The sequence below is a fragment of the Metarhizium album genome, assembly GCF_000804445.1.
Source record: "Metarhizium album ARSEF 1941 chromosome Unknown scaffold_1, whole genome shotgun sequence".
In the NCBI taxonomy this organism is placed as follows: Eukaryota; Fungi; Ascomycota; class Sordariomycetes; order Hypocreales; family Clavicipitaceae; genus Metarhizium; species Metarhizium album.
Window position 1 is genome coordinate 1063858 of NW_024467575.1, and position 23742 is coordinate 1087599.

Below are 23742 nucleotides of genomic sequence, written 5' to 3' on the forward strand. Positions count from 1 at the left end.
AGCAATATTGCCTTGATGTGACCAAGTCCCAGTTGCAACTTACAACCAGATGGTGAGCTGCGAGTCCAGCAACCGCCAGTAAAGCGGTTCCACCTACGATGCATTTGTTCAACCTGTTCGTCTTGTGGCGACGATTCGCGTGCAAGGTTTTCGGCAAAAAGGGTTCATCTTCATATTGAGGAAGCGGACGATAACCTCTACATCTACCAAAGTTGAATCGCATTTTTTTCGGTGTCGTTTAAATGCAAAGCGACTCATCCGCCGGTCAACTATTCACCAGGACGAACCACCTGACTCGGAAGTGATGCGCAGCGAAAGTCAAAGGGAGACAACGCTAGGGCCATGAGAGAAGAAGAAACAAAAAGAGGGGAAAAAAAGATGGGAGAAAAGGGAGGCTTGAAGATTGAAACAGGTTGGAACAAGGTGTTAGGTAAAGTACAGGTTTCCCGGGTGAGAGAAGACGGGCTTTTCCTGGACGACTTGGCAGGCTAAAGTGGTTCATGGTGAAACGCAAACATAGTGCCCAGGGAAGCTAATTTGACTAGCATGGCCGGGCGTGAGCTTTAAACTGCGAGCCGTGAGCCGTGAGCTGTGGGCCGCGAGCCGTGAGACTCGGGAGCATTCGAGGTAGTGACACCTGAGGCCGTGGCCATCTTGACAACGCGTTCCTTGGTGGCATCCCTGACTGGAGCTTGCCTTGGCGGCGTCTGGGAGAGTCGGCTCGTCTTCTGTACGCTTGGGTTGGCTTGGCTTGGCCTGGCTTTATGCGGTCGATCCTATGAAGCCACACGCCTTGCGCTAGGCCATCTTGGCCGTCGATGGTGGCTCTGTGTCCCATGTCGGATTGTGGGTTCTTGGTTTCGGCTGTGATTGAGTTGATCACTCTAGTTAAACTTGTACTCCGTAGACTGGGACAGGCGCGGCGAGGACGAAAAAGACCCAGGCTGAGCTGGAGACCGACATTGATGAAACCAGAGGGACTTACTCGGAGAAGAGCGAGGATATTCCAGAGTGGATCCGGACATGGTGTCGGGTGGAATGACGGCCAATCAGCGTGCAGAACACGTGCAGTCAGCACTTCAAACCCCCTACTCCGCACACGTGCCATTGCTACTGGCTGGGCCATGTTGGATAACGTAGTACTTGCCTACCGCTAGCCCCAGAGTAAGGACTTTGAGGTACCGTCCACATGGGCCAGGGCTGATTCAATAATGTACTCAAGTACTTCAGTACCTAGGAACTTTACTTATGCACGGAGAACCTACCGACTTACTGGACCAAATGCTTCAACAAGCCAGACATGATTGTATGTTGTTCATTCCATTCGAGCATCGCTTCACGGCCACATTTCATCATCAACACACTCACCGGCATTCCCATGGCCAACTGCAGCAATATGCCAGCGCCTACATGTGCGTGTGCGTATCTCAAAGTGCGTAGCACTGCGTACCACCACATGCGATGCGCCAAGAAACCCGGGGACCCGAGGATTCGAGCGATCCCATGAACCGTCGCCCTCCCTGCCTTGCTCTATCGGAGCCATCGCCGCATCAAGGGCATGGTTGGTTGACTTAATTTCAACTGTATCCCGACTTTTTTTCTCTGAAACAATTCTCAACCAAGTCCGCCTCCCCATGCTCGTGCCTGAGCTCTGGCAATGACGAGATGCCAGCAGTCCGGACTGCGCTTCGTCGACCACGCGGCGTCCTTGCCGTTTACCGCGTTCGAGCTCTCGTCGGCTTTTGTCTCCTAGGTGCGCCTGAGCTCCCTGTCGTACCCCAATTCATGGTCAACATGAGGGCTGGAAAAATCCCACCCACTGACAAGCTGTTTTCCTTTGTCAGGCCTCGTCAACGTCGTTTTGCCCTCCATCATCTTCTCCTCCAGCTACCTCATAATTCCATATTCGCAACCGACAGTCGCCCTGATCCAAGGGCTACCAAGCCTTGCGACCAAACTAGTCCTCCCTCATGTCTTGCGCCACATCTCCTGGTGGATTCGGCCCTGTTTCCTGGCAGCATCTTGGATCCTCGCCGCCGTCGTTACCGCCGCTGCGCCGCCAAATGTCCCGCCACTGGTTCGAATCCTCATGACGATGCTTGCTTCGGCTAGCGCCGCCGCGGCAGAAGTGTCGTTTTTATCCCAAATGCGGTACTATGCTCGTTGGGGACTCGCCGGCTGGGGAATCGGCACAGGCATCGGCGGCGCAGCCGTCGCCGTGACCCCGTACCTCATCACGTACGGCATGGGCGTGTTCCTGCGAACCTCGGTCGACTGCGTTTACTATCTGGTCGGCATTTTGCTGGCCGCGTATTTCGTCGTTCTGCCGCCGGCTCCGCTGCCTCGCATCGCTACCAAGTCGCCTTTTACGAGCCCGGCTTCCAGCGACGGACAAGAGAATATCCCGTTGGCAGGCATGCTGCCGTCTAGATCCAAGCGCAGCTGGGCACTGGCTCGGCCGCTGTTGGTGAAATTCGCAGTGCCCTTGTTCACAGCGTCCTCCGCACAGGCTTTTGTCTTTCCCGCATCGACTCGCCTGCGGCCCATGTCGCCATCGCTGCCTTCATTTTCCCAATTCAGTGCCGCCTTTGGAGCTGCCCTGCGAATGGGAGATTTGATCACACGAGCGTCCATTATTATGTCTCGGCGGAAGCAGTTGCGCTCGTTATTTGCGCTCTTGGCAGTCGCTTGGGGGCTGCAACTAATAAATTTGTTCTCGCTCATTGCGTCAAGCACCTTTCCGCTCTTGCTATTAGCATCATCTGTTGGAGTCGCTGGCGGCGCCATTTACATGACCGTACTCTCGGCTGTGTTGGACTATACGGAGAACAAGGCACGTTTGGCGGATGCCGACTTTTGCATTGGTGTGGTCTCGAGCGGCGAAACCGCAGGCGGCATCCTGGCATCTTTACTTGGAGGGTTTATGGAGATGGGCTACTGTGCGTCGGAGACAAGCTCGAAAGGCCGGTGGTGTACGAGCACGAGATGACGGGAATAATGTCACGCCAGCAGGCCTCCCATGAGACGAGTGAGATGAGTGAGGGTGGAGATGTATATGATACGGGCCACGTCTATTTCAGCGCCATTAGACAGCCGTACAGGCGCCTCTTTTTTTTTTTTTTTTTTTTTTTTTTTAAAAGATATGTCACGAGGCCATTGCGAGCTATTCTCATGCCAAAATAACAAGTATTAACAGACAGCAGACATGGACATAAAGTTGATCGAAATGGAAATTCAAGAACACAACAAAACCTACCATTTTCCTCATTCAAGGACGACGCGGAATTAATTTTAGGTCCATGGTGCCTCATTCATAGCGAGTACACCTACAATGAACGAATTGAAACTAGAGTTACACTGCTTCCACAAGGTACGGGCGGCGTCTCATGCGAAAATTAGGAAACGCGATAATGACGTGATGGGCATGTCGGTCGTGGCTGAATCGTGGGTAGTGGAGGTAGCTCCAACCATGGTTGCAATTGTTCACGTTTAAGTACAACCCGACACGAATGCTCATGGCATAATCATGTACATGGGTCAGGATTTCCATGAGTATATGTGCCATGAGTTCCCAACCACTTGACTTGGATGGTACCGTCTGCGTACTTGTTCAGTACACCAGGACCAGATACAAATCAGTCGAGGGTGTAACCGCACTTTACACCCAAGTCGAGGGCGCGATTGCATTTCAGGCTTTAATAGTAAATGCGATTGGAGAAATTCTCCCTAGATTATACATGGGTTCCCGTCTTTGAAGTAGTGCATATGTGTGTTATCCACTGCTCCGCTTCAATGTTGAAGATGGTGGAGGCCGCAGCAGCTTATATGAAGGCTGAGTCTACTCTTGTCTAGTTACAGCTCCCGGTTATACCACAGACCAATTCGAGACCGAAAACGCGTCCAGGCGAGAGTCAACATTCTTAGTTTCCGCGGGCGGCGCACCGGCCATCGACCTGAAGGATCGGATCGTCCTATAGTCGAATCTATCAGAGACGAGGAACCTGGGAGACGTTGGCGTGTTATTCCGCCAGGGCGGCACGTGAACAAGGCCCGTTCATGCGGTAGGTGTTTGTTCATAATAAACATAGATGAGTCGCACATGTTCGGCTTGGCCTGTCAGTAACTCGGGGATTTGCGCTGGCATTTGGACTCGAATTGTGATACAAGATTAGGTGGCAAGGCGTGATGGGGTCAGCGTAACAAGGGCTGGTCATAGAGATCAGGGCTCGGAGCAAATGACTCATATTCACATGTAATATCGTAGGGTCTCAAAGGTCCTTGCTTCCTTGATTTCCTTGATCTAATGGACCTGACCAATGAGGGCTTTATATATATAATAGTATCTGTGTGTGTAACCTGACTAAGCAGCAAAGGGGTGATGCCCCGTTGTGCCTTGTTTGCCTTGGTGCCCGAGCCCAATAGTGGCCTATGAGGGCATCGTGATAGCTGCAACCTTTATGCATCGCAGCTAGTTATGTGGTTGAGGCTTTTCGGTGTAACAGTCAGTGTTGAGTGGACTTGCAATAGTGTTACTTAGGAAGGCTGTAAAGTTTCTTGGTTGATTTTGAGGAACTTGAGCCGTGAGGCCTCTCTATACGAGTATATGCCTCAATATCCCAAGGCTTGTGCAATGCCTTCTTTTGCTTGCAAGCTTAGGCTTCCATCGTGGCCTTGTGGTGGTTCCACTGTCCAACCTGTGTTGGGCGGCCTCAGCGGCTGAGGCGGCCTAACCGTGTATCAAGACACTAGACTCGGATCCATGTTAGTTACCTGAGAGTCATGAATTGGTAGAGTCAGATCCGCCTTATCAATATTGATATCCCCAGAACTGGTTACGGTGATTCGATTGCAGGACGTCGACAAAGAGCTCGTAGGGCTGCGTGTTGCCGCCTTGGGGCGTCCATGACCAGCAAAATCTGCAAAATGATTCCTGGATATAGTATCCAAAGGGACCTGAGGTGAGGCTGCTGCTTGGCCTATGGCAACGGCCATTCAAGTCTGATGGTGATGCGCTCTTTCGCCTCCTGCTTTAGCCGGAAGCCCTGGCACCTCTTGATTACATTCGTTCTCAACTTGTGAAAGCCCTAGCTGTAGCTTTGCTTGTCGTAGCATCTTATCATATGCCTGCTTTATCTATTTGCGCCCCTTTGCTGAGGCATCACACTTGCGCCGTCCCGAATGTGCTTGCGAAACGGAATCAGCAGAGCAGGACGGACACTAACGGTTGACTTTAAGATTTACATTGCATGTTAGGTATTAGCAGCCAACCAAGGAGCCATCCTACGCGTAGCAACGTGGCGGACCAGGTCTTGCTGCCTTTTGAATCCTTTTCTCTTGCATAAATGCCTTAAGCGTTTGATCAACGCTTGACTTTTTCGGACTGCTGACGTGTGTCCTGGGGCGGCTGCGGATAAAACTTAGTCGCGAGGTTCGCAAGTTCCGGCGTGTTCACAATCAACAAGAGGGTATGATATGCCAGGAAGTGTATTTTTATGGGAGTGTTGCGTGTCACTCGAACCATCTGTTGCTCGACCGGACATGCTGACGATATCTTGGTTCGGCTTAGAATTCGGGGCACTATGCTGTGAAAACCATCGTGTTTCTACTAGCATCGCAACTAGAACCAGGTCGATTCATCAGTGAGAGAATCTGTGACTGCGGATCGGTAAGCATCCAGGTACACTAGTAGGGGTGAGTCCTAGACCTGATGCAGCTTGCCATGTTCCTGTGTGCCCTGAAATGAGAGGCTGATTTCAGAGCACACATCGCATGCAATGCTGTCCCTGTCCATTTTGGCAGTCTCTTCGACCGACAAGCCACCAGCCGCGGGCGTCGTAACCGGAGAAGGGACCGCAGAAGACTGAGGTCACTGAACATCCAGGACATCTACGCACGATGGGCAAATGTGTCAGTTATAACAATACAATCATCAGTGTCGGCTATTGATCATGAGGATTGCATGAGCAAGAGCCATTTGCATAGATCGAAGCTGTGTGGCCAAAAATAGCTTCTGTGCCCATCATCGCCAACCCTTAGCATGTACTGCACCTACAGATTGTTGCAGCCGGGAAGCTTCTCTGCAAGATTTAATAAATCAACTGCGACACCATAGAACCACGGAGCAATTTTTGGAATCTTTTCAAGTTACAAAATCATCCGGTGATCCGCGGGCTGCTTTTCCCCACGACAAGCTGCCTGGGAACAGTTCAGTTCGCCCCATTACTGGCCGTGTCACGCATTGTTGTAGACGGGAAGTAGCATCCATTTGGCTAACGGGCGTCCTTCGTCGGGGTTTCCACAGCCGTGGGGACTCCTTCGCCTGAAAGTTGCAAATCTCAGCTCGTTTGAGGAGCCATAAGGTAGGAATCAATTGGTTGTTCCGGCTGCCTCGTCGGAAATAGGGAGAAGATCGATGGCCGAGGACTGGAGGCTATCCGGGGTTGGCGCTGGTTCAACATATGGATGCTCATTCATTTTCCCATCTTTTCAGCTGACAAATGTCCCGACTTGGCAAATCGGCCTCCCTTGGCGCTGCGTCGAAGCCAAGGAGCGACCAGTCCCATGAGGGTTTTGAGTAACATACTGACTTGCGTATGACAGTCGAGCCCACTTCACTGCCAGATAACGTGTCGGCACCGGATGCGGACATACGACAACACAAGGGCAACAATGGGGACTACAGGCTGCATGCATGTAGTACTCAGCACTGTTAGCTCAGTTTGCTGTCATCTTTGGCAGCTGCCGTTGGGAGCCTGGAGTCGGCGCCAATGGTCCCAATCATTCCGAGTTGACAATGGCCGCATCTGGGCTTTGAACACAAGGCACCATCTGAACGGTACGGAGTAAGCAAGACGACTTGACACTTAGCCCAAATGGGCAGCCAAGTCGGCTATTCGGAACGGCACAGATTGACGGGGTATGCGTGACGCCGCGACGGGGAGAGCGCCACTCCCGTCTTCGAACGAATCGGCGGATCACCCGCAGCACCTTCCATTATCTTCAAGTCTTGATTACGGGGAAGATAGGGCTGGTGGGAACTTTTGCAGACTGAGAGTCTTTGCGCTGGTCGAGATAGAGCAAACTAGCTGATTGTGGCCGGACCAGTAGGTAGCGAACCAGCAGCGCCGTGGTGGAAGGCACTGAGGCTTGCAAGATCGTCCTGTGTATATTGAGAATGGCCTTGGAAAAGCTGGGTGGCGTCGGCGGTGGTGGTGTCGGCGGCGGTCGCCATGTAACTACCTTGGCGTTTTAACACAAGCTGACCAGCGATCGAACACTCGCATCCGATCCGCAGCCGAGGCGGAGGGACGAGGGTTGATGGCCGCCCACGCCCATGCAGCTTTACTGATGAAAAGTTAGTACTAGGCGGTATTCGGATGATGGCTGCTAGGATCGCGGTGTTGTCGACCCACCCGGTTGGACGAAGCCCGCCAGCCATCCTCATGAACTGGTGCGTCATTGATGCGCTCGGTAGCATTGTTCGTCACAAATGAAGCCTAGAGCCTAGTGAGCCTGGCTCGCGGTGGCGCCGAACGACCAGACTCGCTCTTCAACCCCGTGCCATACGTGTAGCCCAAGCCTATTCTGGTCGGAGCCGGGCGCCACGGTCACTGGAGGCACGCTCACCCGCTCGCTGACAATCACAATTCTGGCTTCAGACGATATGGCAGAGCCTGATGCGTTGGAACCCAGCAGACAGACCCGGCGAAGAAGGACGTGAGGCTTTAGGGCGGAGGGTCGAGGACTGACGAGATTGGATGCTGGTCAAGACGAAGCAGACGCGATTGCGCCGCGGCAGGTGCGACCCAGGACCGACTTCGCACATCGCAGAGGCGTCAGCGTGGCCTGTGCGACAAACATCAACTCATGTGATGATGATGCCTTGGTCTCGCCATCTGGAGCTCTAACCAGATCCCCACGACCCTATGGGACGAAACAAAGCTCGCCAGCCATGGACCTTTTGTCGAAACGCCGCATCCGACCATCCTGGGACCCGCCGTGTCGTGCCTCTCACACTCTTCCAAAGTCCCTTCATGCTTCCAGCCGGCCTCTGTCCAGCCCACACCGGTCGCGGGCGCTCACATCAGATACTATGGGCTTCGCTGCCGAATCAGGGCCACTAGGCGATAATGAATTGGGTCCTGTCCATGCCCCCTGACGATGTGGAGCTGGGGTAACTTAGTTAGGGGATTCGAGCAAAAGATTCGGCAAGCGTCGAGACTCGAGACAGCCAGCGAAGAGCGCAATGCCAATACGTACACCACCGGTCGATCCTGGTCCATTCCGCGTTGATACCGATGGCCGGTTACTCTCGACTCGAACGACCCACCAAAACGCATGGAAGCTGGCCTTCACCGGCGTTGAAGTCGACCATGGACAGTCGCCCCTGTGGAGTGGCGATCGCTTGGCCTGTCCCGATATCAAGACACAATTCATATCTATAGATAACCCGCCAGTCATCCGTCTCCTGCTTGACAGGCGATTTCTCTTACCCCCCTCAGTTTCTTCTCGTCATTGGGCATCTTCGTCTTGCCCGGCAATCCTCGTTGCCATTTTGCGACTCTGGTCATGTGCATGGAGTGAGGATTTTGGCACAAGCGACTCTCCAAATGGGTTTGAAGGACCGTTTTGGCCTCTCACAGAGGCAGATGCCCGGCGAGGAAGAGCTTCCTGCTGGCGTCATAGGTGATCCCACCCAAGAGCTCAAGACGTTCCGCCGACAGCATAAATGGGATCCGTTTCTAGACAACGAGAAGCTCGATACAATTGATGATGCGCTCGCGTCAGAGAACATTGAGAAGCAGGAAGACGTCGACGAAGCCCTCATACAGGAGGACTCTCCCTACCCCGAAGTCCGTGCATCGGTACGTTTACTCGCTTCCGCCTGGCCTCCTTTCGCAATGTGCATCCAGGGTTGGATTGGCAAACACTGACGTGACCATTTAACCAGGTCCCTCCAGCTGACGAACCGGATATTCCTGTTGATACTATCCGAGCTTGGTTTCTTGGTGCAGTACTGTGCACGATTGTTGCCGCCTGCAATGTCCTTCTTTCTTTGCATGTCTCGTCCGCCAGCATCTCATCCACTGTGGTGCAACTGGTTGCGTACCCGTATGTCCCTTCAACTATGGCAATTCGAACCCATCGCTACAATTTGCTGACGTGTTCGCCAACCAGACTTGGTGTCGGTTTGGCCAATATTCTCCCCAACAAGGAGCGCAGCTTCTTGGGCTGGAAATACAACCTCAACCCTGGGCCTTTCAACGTCAAGGAGCACACCATCATCACCATGATGACTGCCGCCGGCTCAACCTATAGTTATGCCATCGATATCTTGCTAGCCCAAGAAGTATTCTACAACCAACGCTTTGGGTAAGACAGCGCCGTCACATGCACTTAGATTTGCTATAGCTTCGTGTTTGTACTGACATGACAACCTTCCTTCGCAGCTGGGGCTTCCAGATCCTGCTTATCCTTTCCACTCAAGCAATGGGCTTCGGCATTGCTGGCGTTGCTCGCCGATTCTTGGTCTGGCCTGCATCTATGGTCTGGCCCGCTAATCTGGTCCCCTGCGCGGTGATGCATTCGCTGCACAAACATGTCCCTTCTGACCCTGCTAGCACTAATGGCTGGCGAATTTCTCGATACAGGTTCTTCATCATCGTGTCGCTAGCTACCTTTGTATATCAGTGGATCCCCGAAGTCTTTGCCACGTTCCTTCAGTATTTCACCTTTGCATGCTGGATCGCCCCTAATAGTGTCATTGTTAACCAGCTATTCGGCCATGTTTCCGGTCTAGGTATCTTGCCCATCACCTTTGATTGGCTTGGTGTGTCATCCTGGCTAGGAAGCCCGTTGCAGACGCCTCTCTTCGCCATTCTGAATGTTGGTTTCGGTCTCCTCATCTGCTTAGTCGGAGCTATCGGCCTAGCCTACGGTGGTCCTGTCGAGTATAAATATTTGCCACTTAGTGCCAACAAGAACTGGGATCGCTTTGCTGAACCTTATAATACCTCACGAATCTTGAGTCCCGACTTTACCGTCAATGAGACCGCTTATCAAGAATACTCGCCGATCTTGCTTGGGGCAACGTTTTCCATCTCGTACGGCATGTCCTTCGCTACTCTAATGTCCACCATCTTCCACTGCGCACTGTTCTACGGCCCTGATATCTGGCGTCGCGCTTTCAGCTCCCGTTCTGAAGAGCCTGATGTCCACTTCAAACTTATGCGCAAGTATAAGGAGGCACCAGAGTGGTGGTTTGTCCTCATCTTCGTCACTTCCTTTGCATTTGGCATGGTCGCCTCGCAGGTCTGGAATACTCATCTGCCATGGTGGGCATACGTCGTGTGTATCCTCATTGGCGTTGTTCTATTCGTCCCCATTGGCATGATCCAAGCCATCACCAACCAGCAACCCGGTCTCAATGTGGTCACTGAGATGATTTTTGGTTATATGTGAGTTTCTTCTTATCGAATTCTTGTGACGGAGCACAGGCGTGGTTTCAACTTTTCGTCGCTACCCCTTCATGCCAAGGCTTCCGGGACGCCCTGTTGCCATGATGTTGTTCAAGTCCTGGGGATACATGACCTGTGCCAACGGTCTTACCTACATTTCTGACATGAAAGTTGGCCACTACATGAAAGTTCCTCCTCGCAGCATGTTCTATGCACAGGCGTTTGCTGTGGTTTGGTTGTCCATCGTGCAAATCGCCGCATACAATTTTGTCCTTGGCAATATCAAGGGGATTTGCACGGATTCACAGCCCCAAGGACTGATCTGCCCCAATGCTGCCACTTTTTACAACGCCAGTGTTATTTGGGGTGTTATTGTAAGTGGCCCGACATCCTCTTCTCTCGCAAGTATTTTATCCTAACCCCCGACTTAACAGGGTCCAAAGCGTGTGTTTGGTGCTGGTGGCATCTATTCATGGACTAACTGGTTCTGGTTCATTGGAGCAGCTTGTCCAACCATCCAGTACTTCGTTGCCAGGCGCTTTCCTCGCTCTTTCGCACGATACATCATATGGCCGGCCATCTTCAGTGCCTGTGGTCTTGTTCCTCCCGCTACCCTTTACTACCTGGTCCCTTGGGTCATTGTCGGCGTCATCTTCAACGGTTTCATCCGACGCTATTTCTTCGGCTGGTGGTGTAAGTTCCCGCTCGATGATTCGAAAACAAACAGAACCTGTACTAATATTTTGCTACAGCTCAATACAATTTTGTTCTCTCAGGTGCTCTGGATATCGGCTCACGTCTCTGCGTTGTCATTGTCGCCCTCGCCCTCGGTCTTAGTGGCAAGAACTTCCCTGAGTGGTGGGGAAACGTCGTCTACACTGAGACGTTGGATTACCATAGGAAGGCCGTCACGCGGCAGTTTATTCCCAACGTTACCGAGCCCATTGGCCCGTCAATATGGTAATTTTTGTTTGCGTGTGACAATCGCGGTGGGATTCTAGCTACGTTCGTCGTGATAGTCGTGCCTATTGACCTGAGGGACGAATGTACCTGGGACAAATGTAATGAATGCAAGTGAAGCTTTTATCGGTTCCATTTACTGCCAACCCTGGACATGTGACATGCATCATGCTATTTGTAGCAGAGGTGTGTATTCCTACACCACCGGGAGATTTGTTGACATAAGCCAACGCTTCAGGTTGATTCATCACTCCAATGGCTGATTCGAGTTGAGGGTAGAGGCAATAGTTTGGAAGTCCAGGACGCGGTTCGTTGGGTCTTGCGACGTATGCAGAGAATTTACCATCACTAGTCTAGTACCTGCGTGCCCGTGATGGGACGGTGGAGAAGTCGGCTTCTTTGGCCGACGGTTTATGAAGCGTTTGATGGCTTCGACCAAAGTCTTTGGATTCCCCATCTCTGTCTCGCGCTGCCACGCGAGGACGCAGGTAAACGTGCTATGAGGATCAGAATGGAATGGCTCGGTCAACAGGGCTACTCTAGAGCTTGCTGGATGGTCGAGAGCCTGACAAGTAATGCAAATTGTGGTAAAAGCTGGAAGGGAAGGAGTCAAGACAAGGGCTTGTTTAAGGGCTTGGAGTAGTTTTGCTTGATACAGCATATCACACGCTTTGGCATCAAGGGTCCTTGGTTTTCTAAACCGTCTTTGCGGCTACGGGCTTCTATATATGCAGCAGCCTTCTGCCTTGAATCTCGTGACCACAGCTCTTGTGTCGCCAACAGGCGTGTGACACCAGCTTCTGCTAGTACAAGCTCGCTTCTGAGCCCTTTTGAAGCTATTTCGATTTCTATCAAGTTGTTGTGGACTAGCTCTATTGGCCCATGGCGGGTGCCAGCCGCAGTCATACGTTAACCTCCGGTCGTTGGGCCAAAAGGGTACGCACTGAACGACTCCCGCTTACTTGGTCAACATAGCACTATACAAGTTCCCGCGTGTTGTATACGTAGTGATGGGCATATGTAGAGACGAAGGCAGTAGTAAATAGATCTATGTGAGGGCCTCACGCCTACGACTAATTCAAATCCGGGAATATTATAGTATAGTACAATGTATTCTTCAACATTTCATGATCCCATTTTTACCATCTGCCGCCAAGCTTGGACGGCCGAGCTGCAACTGCAGATACTGTAGCCGTCAGACACCAAAGTTATTGTTTGCAAAGCGTGGCAGTCAGGTCGACTGGCTGGGGGCAGCCATAGACTTTCTTGTGGGCAGGGGTGCTGTAGCAGCCGGCGTCGTTCGCCTGGCAATCAAACACCTCGCAGCCATCGCCAGGGCTCAGGGTGTTGTGGTTTGCAGCGAACGGATTTCCCCACTCGGTGCTGTACTCGTCTAGAAGAGGTGAGATTCAGGAGTTTTGGAAAGCGGAAGCGGGCTTCTGGTCCCGGTAGGGACTCACAGTAAGCGTAGTCAGGGTTTGAGGAGAATGAGTATCCAAAGAACAAAGGGCTGTTGAGCGTCTTGGTCTTGGCGATTTTTATAGTCTGTATATTTGAATAATATTGTTAGAAGGCTTTGCGCTTCTTTTAGCATGTTGACATGAACCACTGCTTGTTCAGTCATTCCGACTTGGATTTCAGTCAGGCTGCACGTACCGAGCCGGAGGCCCGAAACGCCTCAGAGAAGGACTGGCCAGTTTGAACAGTAGTAAGGGGGCCAGCCGCGCTCCCGTCGTAGGGGAAAGACTGCACGTAGATTGTCGTGGGGCAGTTATTGATGACGACGGCCTCCTTAGCAGATGCGAGGCCCATCAAGGCAGTGAATGCAACGACGGGGGCCTTCATATTGACACGCTTGGCTTGTTGCGTTGGAAAGAAGTAGAGAGAATCTTTGTCGAGTTGCGAACGCTTGTTCGATGCTGTTGTTTAGGAGAGGCCCGGAGAGAGAGAGGGATGTCTGGTCTTGTATAAATACAGCATCCGTCCCGGACTCCTGGATTTGGCAATGCAACCTGGATCTTACGTTCATGCGTCATAGCAGGCTTCGGCAACGGAGTATACGAGGTGATGGCAGTGCTTGGCTGCGTGACAGGCCACCAGATCTCGTATTCTAGAACAAGCTCTTGTCCGAGACGGGTTTAAGGGAACCAATGGCTGGCGCCTCACCGCCTTCTCGGCCGCTCGTCCCGCATAGCCGGGCTCCGTATTGCGAGCCCCGGCGGCGGGGCTATTCCCCTTTTGGGCAGAGTCCCGGCCCGGTCGTTTTCAGCATGCAACGGTGGTGCAGCAAGGGAGGATCCTGTTCAAGTACAGCGCTGTCAAGGGAGGGAGGCGGTTGAGACGCTACTGGCGTAAGCTGCCGGCCACTCGCTCTTGAGGCTCTACCGTCTTCGGAGCAAGCCGAATCTCTAGCCTTTATACGGTCGTTTATCACGCCTCGACTCGGCCTAAAATAGACTCAAAGGAAAGTTTCTCGATATTGCAAAATACACATCGCTGCAGGTGGAGTCTGTAGCACGCCCTGATACTCTGTCACCTCAGCTCCCTGTACAAGTCACTCAGTGGCAAGACATGAGTTGAGGTCTAGGTCCTGAAAGCTGGAGAAAGCAAACTAGCCAACTTTGGCGGTTTTTCAAATCTCAGCTGACGCAAACGTTCCAAGGTTCCCACAGTCCCACACACGATACTGCCAAGGAGGCTGAAAAGGTCGAGTGAAAGTTGGACGAAGCAAGGAGAGAGCAAGACGACATCGACGCAGCCAAGGCAGACTGAACCAAGTTCGAGACAAAAATGTCTCTGATGCTATGAAATCATCTCTGGCAGCAGCGTATTTCGGTGAACATGCATCTGGTGAGCTATCATGGGGAATTTTATGTGTTGGTGGATTGTCAGTGCTCTCTGGCATTTTGTTCCCACACCATCCACACCGACACCTCGTCAGCGTGATATATTTTATGTCTTTAGCTCCAGGCGCGCTGGCGCTAGGCGCTGTCCGTCAGCGACACTTGGCCTCTCGGCTCTGGGCTTGTGGGCTCTGGGCTTTACCCCTACCATCGGTTGCAGCTTTCACTGCACCCTTTACGACAACCCGTTCAAAGACGCCATTGCCATCTCGCTGTTGCAATGCAGTATTTCCCGAAACCCTTTCTGCGCTCCGTGTCCGCTGTCTTCTAATTGAGCAGGTGAGTGTGCTCTGTGTGCTCCGTGTCAGTGTGTCCCCTGGCGGCGCGAATTCACACGAGTTCAAGGAGTCGCTGGCCAGGTCAAACGTTCCAACGTTCGTTGGGTAGGCACCATTGTAGGGCCTTTCCAATGCCATGCCTCGGACTGATGTTTGGCCCTTCAATGTAATATGCAAGGCGGATGTCCTCTCCCAGCTCGTTACCTCGTCAACTTTCCATTCGGCCAACATCATTTGCCCTGGCCGTCGACGCCAGCCCCTCATGAACCACCAGTTAGCTACGAATCCCCCATCGAACTTGCTACACAACCAAGAAAGGATTTTATTGTATCGCCCGGGTGGCTACCCTCACAAAGCCAAAGTATAAAAGGACCATCATGCATCCTCCCCTCAGCTTGTCAAATCTTCATCTTTCAACGTCGCCATCATGAACAGCAGACACGTCGGGACAACAAGGCTGGAACGGGTGACTTTTTGTCCAGTCCTTGGTGAAGAGAAATAACGGGGTCTAGCTTCCACCGCGTGTGCAAAACCAACAGAGCCGAGTTCCAGTAACAGCAGGGCTACTGGTGACCAAACATGAGCCAGCATCCAGTCATCAGTGACAAGAGGCGGTAGCGACCTAGTTGCAGTAACAAAAGAGGCCGGTTCCTGGTGTGTATAGGCTGCTCGTAACATGGCTTGCTCGAGGACTTCATTCCACAACCACATGTAACGTCAATGGATATTCATCGGATTCTACGAAATTTGCTACCTGATTCGGTGTCTAACTCTCTCTCGTCCTTCTCAGGTTATCTGTCTTCCTTGATCAATCACTGCCTACCCCTGGGCCCTGGTTATCGTTCTTACTGCGCTTACTATTAGAATCACCAACAGGCACAAATGATATCCTTCGAACCGTCTCAACGAACTACTTCCAAGGATCTCTAGCTTTTTTTGGCTTTCTTCCTTCAAATCCTAGTGCAATCACCATGTGAAATGCCGGGATCACCGGGTCCAATGGGGCATGTCTTTAGGCAACTGCTTCGGCGCAGGGGTCTAGCTTGGCGAGGAGTCTCAAGATGGTGCAGACCGGAGTTTAAATCAATTCGATCTTTTCACTAGGTGCGGAGTTACTGTCGGTGCTTCAGAGCAGCTAAGAATGATATCCTCAAACGCTGGCAGAGGTGAGAAACATGATAACCCCGTGCCTTGACCCCGATATTGCTGCCGGTACCGACGACATGCCAACAGGGTTGCGAAGCATTGAACATGAAGGAGTGGAGCCCCAGAGCTTATGGAAATTTCTAATAAGGACACCCAGAAGCAGATTCGACTCACTTCCACGCCACTTGAAGAGTATTTCGACGCTGTGACTGTTCGTGATACTGGTACGTAGCCGAGCGAGGAGGATGCGTTTGTGCTAGATACGCACCATGCTGAGGCCTCTTTTTTGCCTTAGGAAGAACTTGGATTGCAGGCTGGCTGGTTTCAAACTTTCGGTAGCCGCCGCCGCTCAACGCCGTGCTGGCGGGGCACTCGGAGCGGCGAGCCCCGCCCGAGTCCGGGTCCGCACCCGGCAGCGTTAAAACCGCCCACCTGACCGGCCGGCTACAAGAACAAAGGTAGATTCTAAAACTGGACACATCTAGGCGCGCGGAAGACATCTCTTTATCGCTTTCAAGACCCTTTCTTCTCTTCTGTCGCCTTGCATTTGATGCGTTTCTATGGCTTAGATGCTTTGTGGGCAGACCATGTGCTCCCAAGTCTGTTAACCTCAGCAAAGTACGCTGCCTGTTTTTGTTGTATCCTTTGGGTGCGAAGAGCATCGACAATATATTAAATTGTCCTATTTTACCATCAACTCTTGCTTCGGTTCGTCGTTTTTGATGCTGTCAAATTGCTTTCCAAGTTCGGTGATATCCCGTCTCTGCTCGAGGCTGTCCAGGTCGTCCTGTGTGATATATACGGGCGCATTGGGATCACGCCTCACAAGGACCGTAGCAGCTTGAGAGGTCGTTGCGTCCCGTGCAATAGCACCAGCTAGGTCTTTCCAAGCTATCCCTGGTAGGTATGTGCGTGTATGTTTCGGGCGGTAGTTTCTCTCAAACACGTCTGTGGGCTGACGTAGGGCGCAATTGCCGAGAGACGAGGTTAGACTGCCCATCAAAGGTCAGTGCTATGATACTAAACAAAAGAAAGTACCGAATCAGCTTACTTACCATCGAGGCGGCTGTTTGCGCCTACCCGTAGTGAGTATGGCTGCATTAGCTCATTGCCGCGCACACCAGAGACCATGAGCGTCTCAGCCCGTAACCTCAAGTATGTGCGGTAGTTGATCGGAATAACACACTTCTCTAGCATCTCGGGTTCCTGGCGTATAGGCACACTGTCTACGGTGTATTATTCTGACAAGTTGCCATAGAGTACCTTTTCTTGCTGTCTTAAAGTCCGCCCGAAACGCGTTATCCGTTATGGCAATTGCAAGTGAGGAAACTGAAAAGGCAAAGCTGACGGCATGGTATCGTCGTTATCGTGAATTTGATTCTATGAATGGCCTCGTTATGGATAATCAACCCGACTCTGCGGCTTTTCAGACTCACTCCGATCTTTGACTGCGCTCTATCCCAATTTCCGTGTATAAGAGCTTACTTTAGCTTTATTATGCTAGGCGATATTGCTGTGCACGTGCGCGTAGCGCCGTCAGAGATCGTGGGGATGTCACAGGGAAATCCTCCTTCCGGCGCTTCGCAAACACTCCTTTTGAGATGGGAATTGCTACACGGGCATGACACTTTGGCTACACGGGCATGACCGGTCAGTTCTACGGCCTCGGGGACGAAAATGCACTCGATAACCTGTTCGCCTCTTTCCCGCAAACACTTTCAAGTCTCCCACACCCCCATGGTTCACAGGGCCGCCATGAGCCTGCATGGGGCCTTCGATCTGACTATGAGATATATCTTCAAAATGACTTCTTCCGTGGAAAAAGATGGAGCCAGCGAGTCAGAGCGCTTATACCAGGCCCAGAATTTGATCCATTCGCCTCTGAACCTCCCGAATCACCCCCATCCGCCCAGCATCTCCCAACAAGGACAAGAGCCGAGTTCGAGTCCGCAATGCGCATAGTACGAGAGGTTACCGGCGAAGGTCGAAGGCTAACTGTAGACCTTGCTCGATCATACGAACGTGTACAAGCTTGGCGAGAGAGATGGGGATGGTCACCATTAAGTTTCGAAGCATATGACTCTCCTCCACCGTACTCTCCACCTCGTAGGTCACCCACACAACCTCCTCGAATATCACCGACGCCCGAAAATATTAGTTCCTCGCCTATGCGACAGTCTCTATCTCCCGCCCCGGAGCCAATTCCGAACCCAATAATCCCTGGCGACCCAGCGCCCTCGGCCGAAGTTCTTTTTAAAACAACCAACGCATTTGCAAAGGAGAACGGATTTGGTATTATTCGGCGGAATAAATATTCCTATAAGGGACGGTTGATTAGGTACTCCATTCAATGCGACCGGTTTGGACAATCTCGGGCCTCGGGGGGTTCTGGTCTTCGAACCCGAAGGTCTCGGAAGTGTGATTGCAAATGGATGATAATTGCTGAAGCCCTAGAGGAAGGCAAGTGGCTTCTTCGACAACATAGAGACCCGAAACATCACCAGCATAACCATGAACGGAGTATTACGCCATCTGCGCATGTTTCCCACCGCCGCCTTACTACACCAGTTAAAGCAACCATCGAGTCAGCAAGCCGTCGCGCGGGTATTCGAGCCAGTGATGTAGCTGCTATGGTTGAGGAGCAATTCCCCGATACAACACTCCTGCGGAAGGATATCTATAATGCCCGTTCGTTCATTAACCGAGAGAAGCTAAATGGCTATACACCTACTGCGGCATTGATCAAACTCTTTGATGAGAAGAAGATCCCATACATCGCGAAATGGGCCGATGATGATCCAGATAGACTGCTTGGTCTTGTCTGGACCTTTCCGTACTGTCTACAGATGTGGAAGCGCTTCCCCGAGGTTATTAGCTTTGATAACACATATAACACTAATCGCTTCAAGCTTCCTTTATTCCAGGCTACTGGCCAAACCTGTCTTGGAACTGTGTTCAATGCTGCATTTGGCTTAATAGATAACGAGAGGAGGGAGGGGTTCCAATTCCTTGCAGAGAGTGTTCGCAAGCTCATTACAAAACACTCACTCAGGGAACCAGATGTCATCATCACAGACTTCGACAAGGCTATGAAAGCTGCCGTTAATGATCAGTTTCCAAATGCACAGCAACAGCTTTGTATTCATCATATCCTTTCAAACGTTTTGCTTAAATCGAAGACTAGGTGGACGGGCCAACGTGAGGACAGTACTACTAGCCCTAGCGCTAGTGACAGTGAAGACATTCCCTCACAGGCGGATGGCGGGTTGAGCACTACAGATAAGCATCTGATCGAAGATCGGTCGAGTAGTGATAAGATTCCTCATACTTACCAAGGCGTTGTTTTAATGTGGAAAAAGGTTCTCTATGCCGAGACTGAGGAAGCGTTTGAGCAGGCATGGAGAGATCTTTGTAAAGAGTTCGACGACCAACGAGCGATCTTACAATACCTCTACTCGACTTATATGCCTGTTAGTGCTCAATGGGCACGTTGCTTTATCCGTCGTTATCGTAACTTCGGAATCCGAGTTACGTCCGGCACAGAAGCAAGCAACAATAATATCAAAAGCTATCTATTAAATGGCATGAGCCACCTCTACCGACTCGTCGAGGCAATGCAGGATATGATACATGACCAAGAACGTGCCTTTAAGGATGCCTGTGGACAGGATGATGTCCTGACTGCTCCACAATACCTAGGTTCGATGGGAAACTATCTTGGTGAACTACGAACAACCATGTCATCGAAAGGACTTGGGTTAATCAACAAGCAATACTGTATTGCTCGCAAATTTCTGCCGACGGGGAAGAATCCCTTCCCCGACTCTATTGGACTTTGCGACGACGACTGTACGGTCTCTATTGAGCTGGGAATCCCATGCTATCATAAAGTCTACGCAAAGCTAGATTCTGACACACGTTTCACTAAATGGGAGGTCCACCCACGCTGGCGACTACGGGAATCGGCATCTCAAGATCCATACCGACGAATTCTTGACCCGAAAGTTGCCACTGCACTACGTGGAAGGCCAAAGAATACAGCGCAGGTTATCCCAGAAAGCCTAGCTATTACATCAAGTAGCCGATCTGATAATCAACCAAGTGGGCGACGAGGTCGACCGCCAGGAAGTCTCAATAAGCCAACTCTTGCTAGGAGAGTGCATAAAGCTACTCGAGAAACCATCACACAAACTGGTGGCCAAATTGGCATCTCAGCCCAGCAAGGGCCAGGTAGACCTTCTAAAGTCCTAAATGCTGGGAATACGACAGGCGTGCGGTACAGTGGACGGAGGACGCAACGAAACATTCGCAGGACAAGGAGTCAATGGGAACTGGCTAAGAGTGATGACGAAGATCCAGATTGTATCGTTGTGAGGCAATAAATTAAGTAGACCACATCACGTCTTTTGCCAGTATTTGACAGTTACTGGCTAACAGTACAAGGACGGTAGTTTAATCCGAAATGCAGGCTTGCAAGATAGCAGAAGACCAATCGCGCCCACAACGATAAGTGACTGCAATTCATGGTGATGTAGGAGCTTGTTAGTGAAGTTGGCTACACCGCCTTTCCGAGGAAGTATCTGTGGGGCCAAGAAAGTATGCGACCAATCAGAAGTGGTAAAAGTCATGCCCGTGTAAGAGTCATGCCCGTGTAGCCAAAGTGTCATGCCCGTGTAGCAATTCCCTTTGAGATATGAATGAGCCGGACGATACGCTCTTTAGAAGAACTTCCCTTTCTTACACAAGCACGTTAGAACACCAAGAATCTGCTTCTTGGTTACATTCATCAATAGCTTCACCGTTGCATGCTTTGTGTATTGATGCTGTTTCTCCTTTGCTGAAGAATCCATGATCTACATGCAGTTCAACAATTCCTGTCCGTCTCGCTTCGTGTACTAATACGTCAAAAGTGCCATGATACTGTCCCAAAAATGCCAGTCAAATTTCAGAGCGGCTATTTGCCCGCTAGGGTCCGTGCCGCTTGCGCCGTGAGTCGCTTCACCGTCAGAAATGCTATCCTCCAACGCAGCATTGTGAATGCGAGAGTGCGGCCGTCAGTCATCAATATCACTGATCGAACATCTTGCAGCACTAATTCTCAGGCCACTCATTCATCAGTTGATGTCTCCGCTTGGTCATTCCCGGCCCCTTTTTTTAGCTGCTCCCGCCTGCACTTCACCCCCGTTTGATGCTCGCCGGTTAGGGAATCGCCCGTGGAATCCATCAACAAGCGTTCTCAGCTTGCTGCCAGTCCACTCCTCGATAAATTCGTCTTCCGAGCGTGACCAAACTGTTCTAGTCCGCTTAGCGATTTCCGAAGTCCGGTTGCTTCAAGGCCGGTCGTGTTAGTGACTGCCATTCCTTGTGTATTGCAGCACCTGCCCGTTGCCCAGGAAATTTCTTTTTAAATGCGAGAAATATCTAGCCCTTGCTGCTGCGCTTGCTTGTAAAGTGTTAGTTTTGTCTGCTTTGTGTTAAACCTTTTCACGAACTTCCGATTGACGCTGCCCCAGTCCTCAGCAGTTTCTACAAGCTCGGCAAGGTAAATGTAGAAAGATCTGCTTAATGCCGCCCCTGAAGGAAGTAGGATTCCTGGTGTCTCTTCGGTCAGATGCCGGGTTCTTACCATGGACAAAATGGTGATGCATATTCCTTATCTCGATCGCAGTCTTTGCTACACCCTGTTCGTGTAAGAGCCTTATCAAGACGTTCCATTGGATCTTGTGTGTTCCTGAGAGGTTATAGACTTTTGTTTCATATTCTCGCACGACACGGATCATTGTGTCTTTATCGCTCTGCGACCACCACAGAACAAGCAAAAGCTCCATATGGTTTGCAGGCTTGCTTCACAGGGAGCGCCCGATCGAGTCCCTGAAACGCACGAACCGGCATATCTTTCGGTCTGTAAGCTTCGCTATACCAGGCAGCAAAGCGGGTGCGGCCTATGCTGTTCTCCTCGTCGGGACTGAGGGCGCCGAGGAAGACAATATCGATGGTCTCCGCCAGCGCCATGATGAACGTTAAATGACAAACGTAGTCACAAATTCAACAGCTGAATATGGGAAGAAACACAGTACAGCAAGCTTGGCTAGACAGATTGTTTCACCCGCTAATTGCAGATGGGAATGGAGGACTTGTCCATAATGACTACTCTGGGTATCTCGGTCCTGCGCCGTAGCACAAAACCTCGGGTCACATGCTGCCACCATGCGCTTGTGCAAAGTTTCCTGAATATAGTAATAATGTTGCTTTGATCGACTGCGTATGCCAAAATCACCATCTGCGTCGGGCTGGCATGCGCTGGACTTTCCCACGTAGGCTTCATCTGGAAGGCAGTGGGTAGGAGCGGGATCCTGAAGTCGTGGCCCATGTAAGGCGTAAGTTCCTAGCACATTGCGAGGCCGTCGCCATTTGGACTTAGGACGACTAATTCCAGATCGTTAAATAACCGTTTGTGGGGGTGCGACCCAAGATCAATCGGACTTGGTAGGATCGATTGAGCGGAGGAAGTAAGAAGCTTGAGAACGCATTGCGGATTCGGGGAGATGCATTCGCTTTCAGCCATCCCAGAATTGTCGCGCTGACTGGCAAGGAGCGTATATCGCGATTATCCGTTTTCTCAACGACGGCGAAGATATTCTCGAGTATACGCATATACTTTATGTCCTGGCGCTCGATGTTTGCGCGCTGAGGCTCAGGAGCTATAAGGAAATGAGAGTTAACCAGACATGAACGTAATACCAAAAAGAGAGCTGCTTAAGTAAATAGTAGGGACTTGATATATGAAAGTATCGCATGGCGAAAGCGGGCAACTTCACTGAAAAGAGAAAAACAGTATAGATGTTAACAGTATAGATGTTAACTTACGTGAACTCGGATCCAGTGTCCCTCCATCAGAACTCTTCTTCAATTAATCTAGTAAGTCATAGATGACTGAGCAATTAATTGTCCGGAAAATCAGATTGCTGGTAGGGGTCGTCTTTCCGAGACCCATCGCCGTCGCCGTCGACTTCATCAGCATGGGAGTCATTGCCCTCGGAATTGGAAGCCAGGTGGCCCATGTTGTCAATGTCCTCCTCTACCGCGATGGTGGAACGACCCAATGCCACTCCTCGGTTTGGGGAGTAATAAGGGTCGGCTTTTGGTAATGCCTCCGTTTCTTGCGGCTCTGACGTGGACGAGTCGAAGGTTGGACTTTTCCCGTCCTGATGTTGAAGTGTTGGAGGTTCGACACCCAATCATTTGGTCTACCCTGCTTACAACAGAATGGTTGTGACATGGTTCGTACGGATGCTGCGATTTGTCTTCTAGCAGCTTAAGCGACCGATGTAGCAGTGTCGTTGTAGTCCTGCCTCGTTCGGCGACAACATCGTGTTTGGTCGAAAGTGAAGAATCCGGGGCTGTCGGCACACCGATTTCTTTGTTCCGTTCCGTTACCGCTGCTTACCTAAGGTGGGTAGGTACCCAAAGACGAGGGGGTCGATTACAGCATGACTCACACGTTAAAGTAAAGTTATCTCGCTCAGGATGGCCTCACAGCTACTCCGTAGACGCCTTGGGGTTCCGAACGCTTGATCCACTACACCCAAGTCTAACCGTACTTACTGTGACAGGTGGATTTCAGTGAGAAAAGAAAACTAAATTCAGGTAGGGCGAACCACCAGCTTATATAGTCGTGACCTCTGCGTTCACTAGTCGTGAATATATCCCTTCATTTGGCAGCGCCCGTGAAGGCCCTCTGTGCTTGTATCCAGTAGATGTTGTGCCTGGATCACGTGATAATACATGTGGTTTGACCCGTGACATCACGAGAGTAAGCTTACTGTGGCGCTAGGGTCGCAACCCTCATCAGACGTCTTGCCACAACCAGCCTAGTGTCCCCACAGGAGACATCTTGATCTCATACCAACTCCGGCCTCGGCGGGATGAAAGAAAGTCTTTCACTAACAGTCATCAACTTGATTCGCTTCTTCTTTACCTGTTCAATTAACTATCACA

The 23742-nt window shown here is 51.2% G+C and overlaps 6 protein-coding genes across 6 annotated transcripts; 3 read left to right on the plus strand and 3 right to left on the minus strand.

Annotated features, from left to right (window-relative positions):
• Window positions 1-1665: 1665 nt before the first annotated feature.
• On the plus strand, window positions 1666-2989 carry MAM_00314 (Golgi integral membrane protein (Cln3); the record flags this gene model as incomplete). Its single annotated transcript, XM_040819113.1, has 2 exons — window positions 1666-1753; window positions 1845-2989. The coding sequence occupies 2 exons, from the start codon at window positions 1666-1668 to the stop codon at window positions 2987-2989; spliced, it is 1233 nt and encodes a 410-aa protein (XP_040682378.1).
• Window positions 2990-8609: 5620 nt separating this feature from the next.
• Window positions 8610-11421, plus strand: MAM_00315 (oligopeptide transporter OPT-like protein; the record flags this gene model as incomplete). Its single annotated transcript, XM_040819114.1, has 7 exons — window positions 8610-8864; window positions 8951-9111; window positions 9178-9372; window positions 9450-10457; window positions 10537-10831; window positions 10892-11150; window positions 11210-11421. 7 exons carry the CDS (start codon window positions 8610-8612, stop codon window positions 11419-11421), a joined length of 2385 nt encoding a protein of 794 aa, XP_040682379.1.
• A 1204-nt stretch (window positions 11422-12625) lies between these two features.
• Window positions 12626-13262, minus strand: MAM_00316 (uncharacterized protein; the record flags this gene model as incomplete). Its single annotated transcript, XM_040819115.1, has 3 exons — window positions 12626-12810; window positions 12878-12962; window positions 13074-13262. The coding sequence occupies 3 exons, from the start codon at window positions 13260-13262 to the stop codon at window positions 12626-12628; spliced, it is 459 nt and encodes a 152-aa protein (XP_040682380.1).
• A 3164-nt stretch (window positions 13263-16426) lies between these two features.
• MAM_00317 (uncharacterized protein) lies at window positions 16427-16941 on the minus strand (the record flags this gene model as incomplete). Its single annotated transcript, XM_040819116.1, has 2 exons — window positions 16427-16692; window positions 16800-16941. 2 exons carry the CDS (start codon window positions 16939-16941, stop codon window positions 16427-16429), a joined length of 408 nt encoding a protein of 135 aa, XP_040682381.1.
• Window positions 16942-17387: 446 nt separating this feature from the next.
• MAM_00318 (uncharacterized protein) lies at window positions 17388-20126 on the plus strand (the record flags this gene model as incomplete). The annotated part of the gene is made up of 1 exon (XM_040819117.1): window positions 17388-20126. The coding sequence occupies one exon, from the start codon at window positions 17388-17390 to the stop codon at window positions 20124-20126; it is 2739 nt and encodes a 912-aa protein (XP_040682382.1).
• A 1039-nt stretch (window positions 20127-21165) lies between these two features.
• MAM_00319 (uncharacterized protein) lies at window positions 21166-21756 on the minus strand (the record flags this gene model as incomplete). The annotated part of the gene is made up of 4 exons (XM_040819118.1): window positions 21166-21187; window positions 21237-21318; window positions 21371-21539; window positions 21631-21756. The coding sequence occupies 4 exons, from the start codon at window positions 21754-21756 to the stop codon at window positions 21166-21168; spliced, it is 399 nt and encodes a 132-aa protein (XP_040682383.1).
• Between the last annotated feature and the right edge of the window lie 1986 nt (window positions 21757-23742).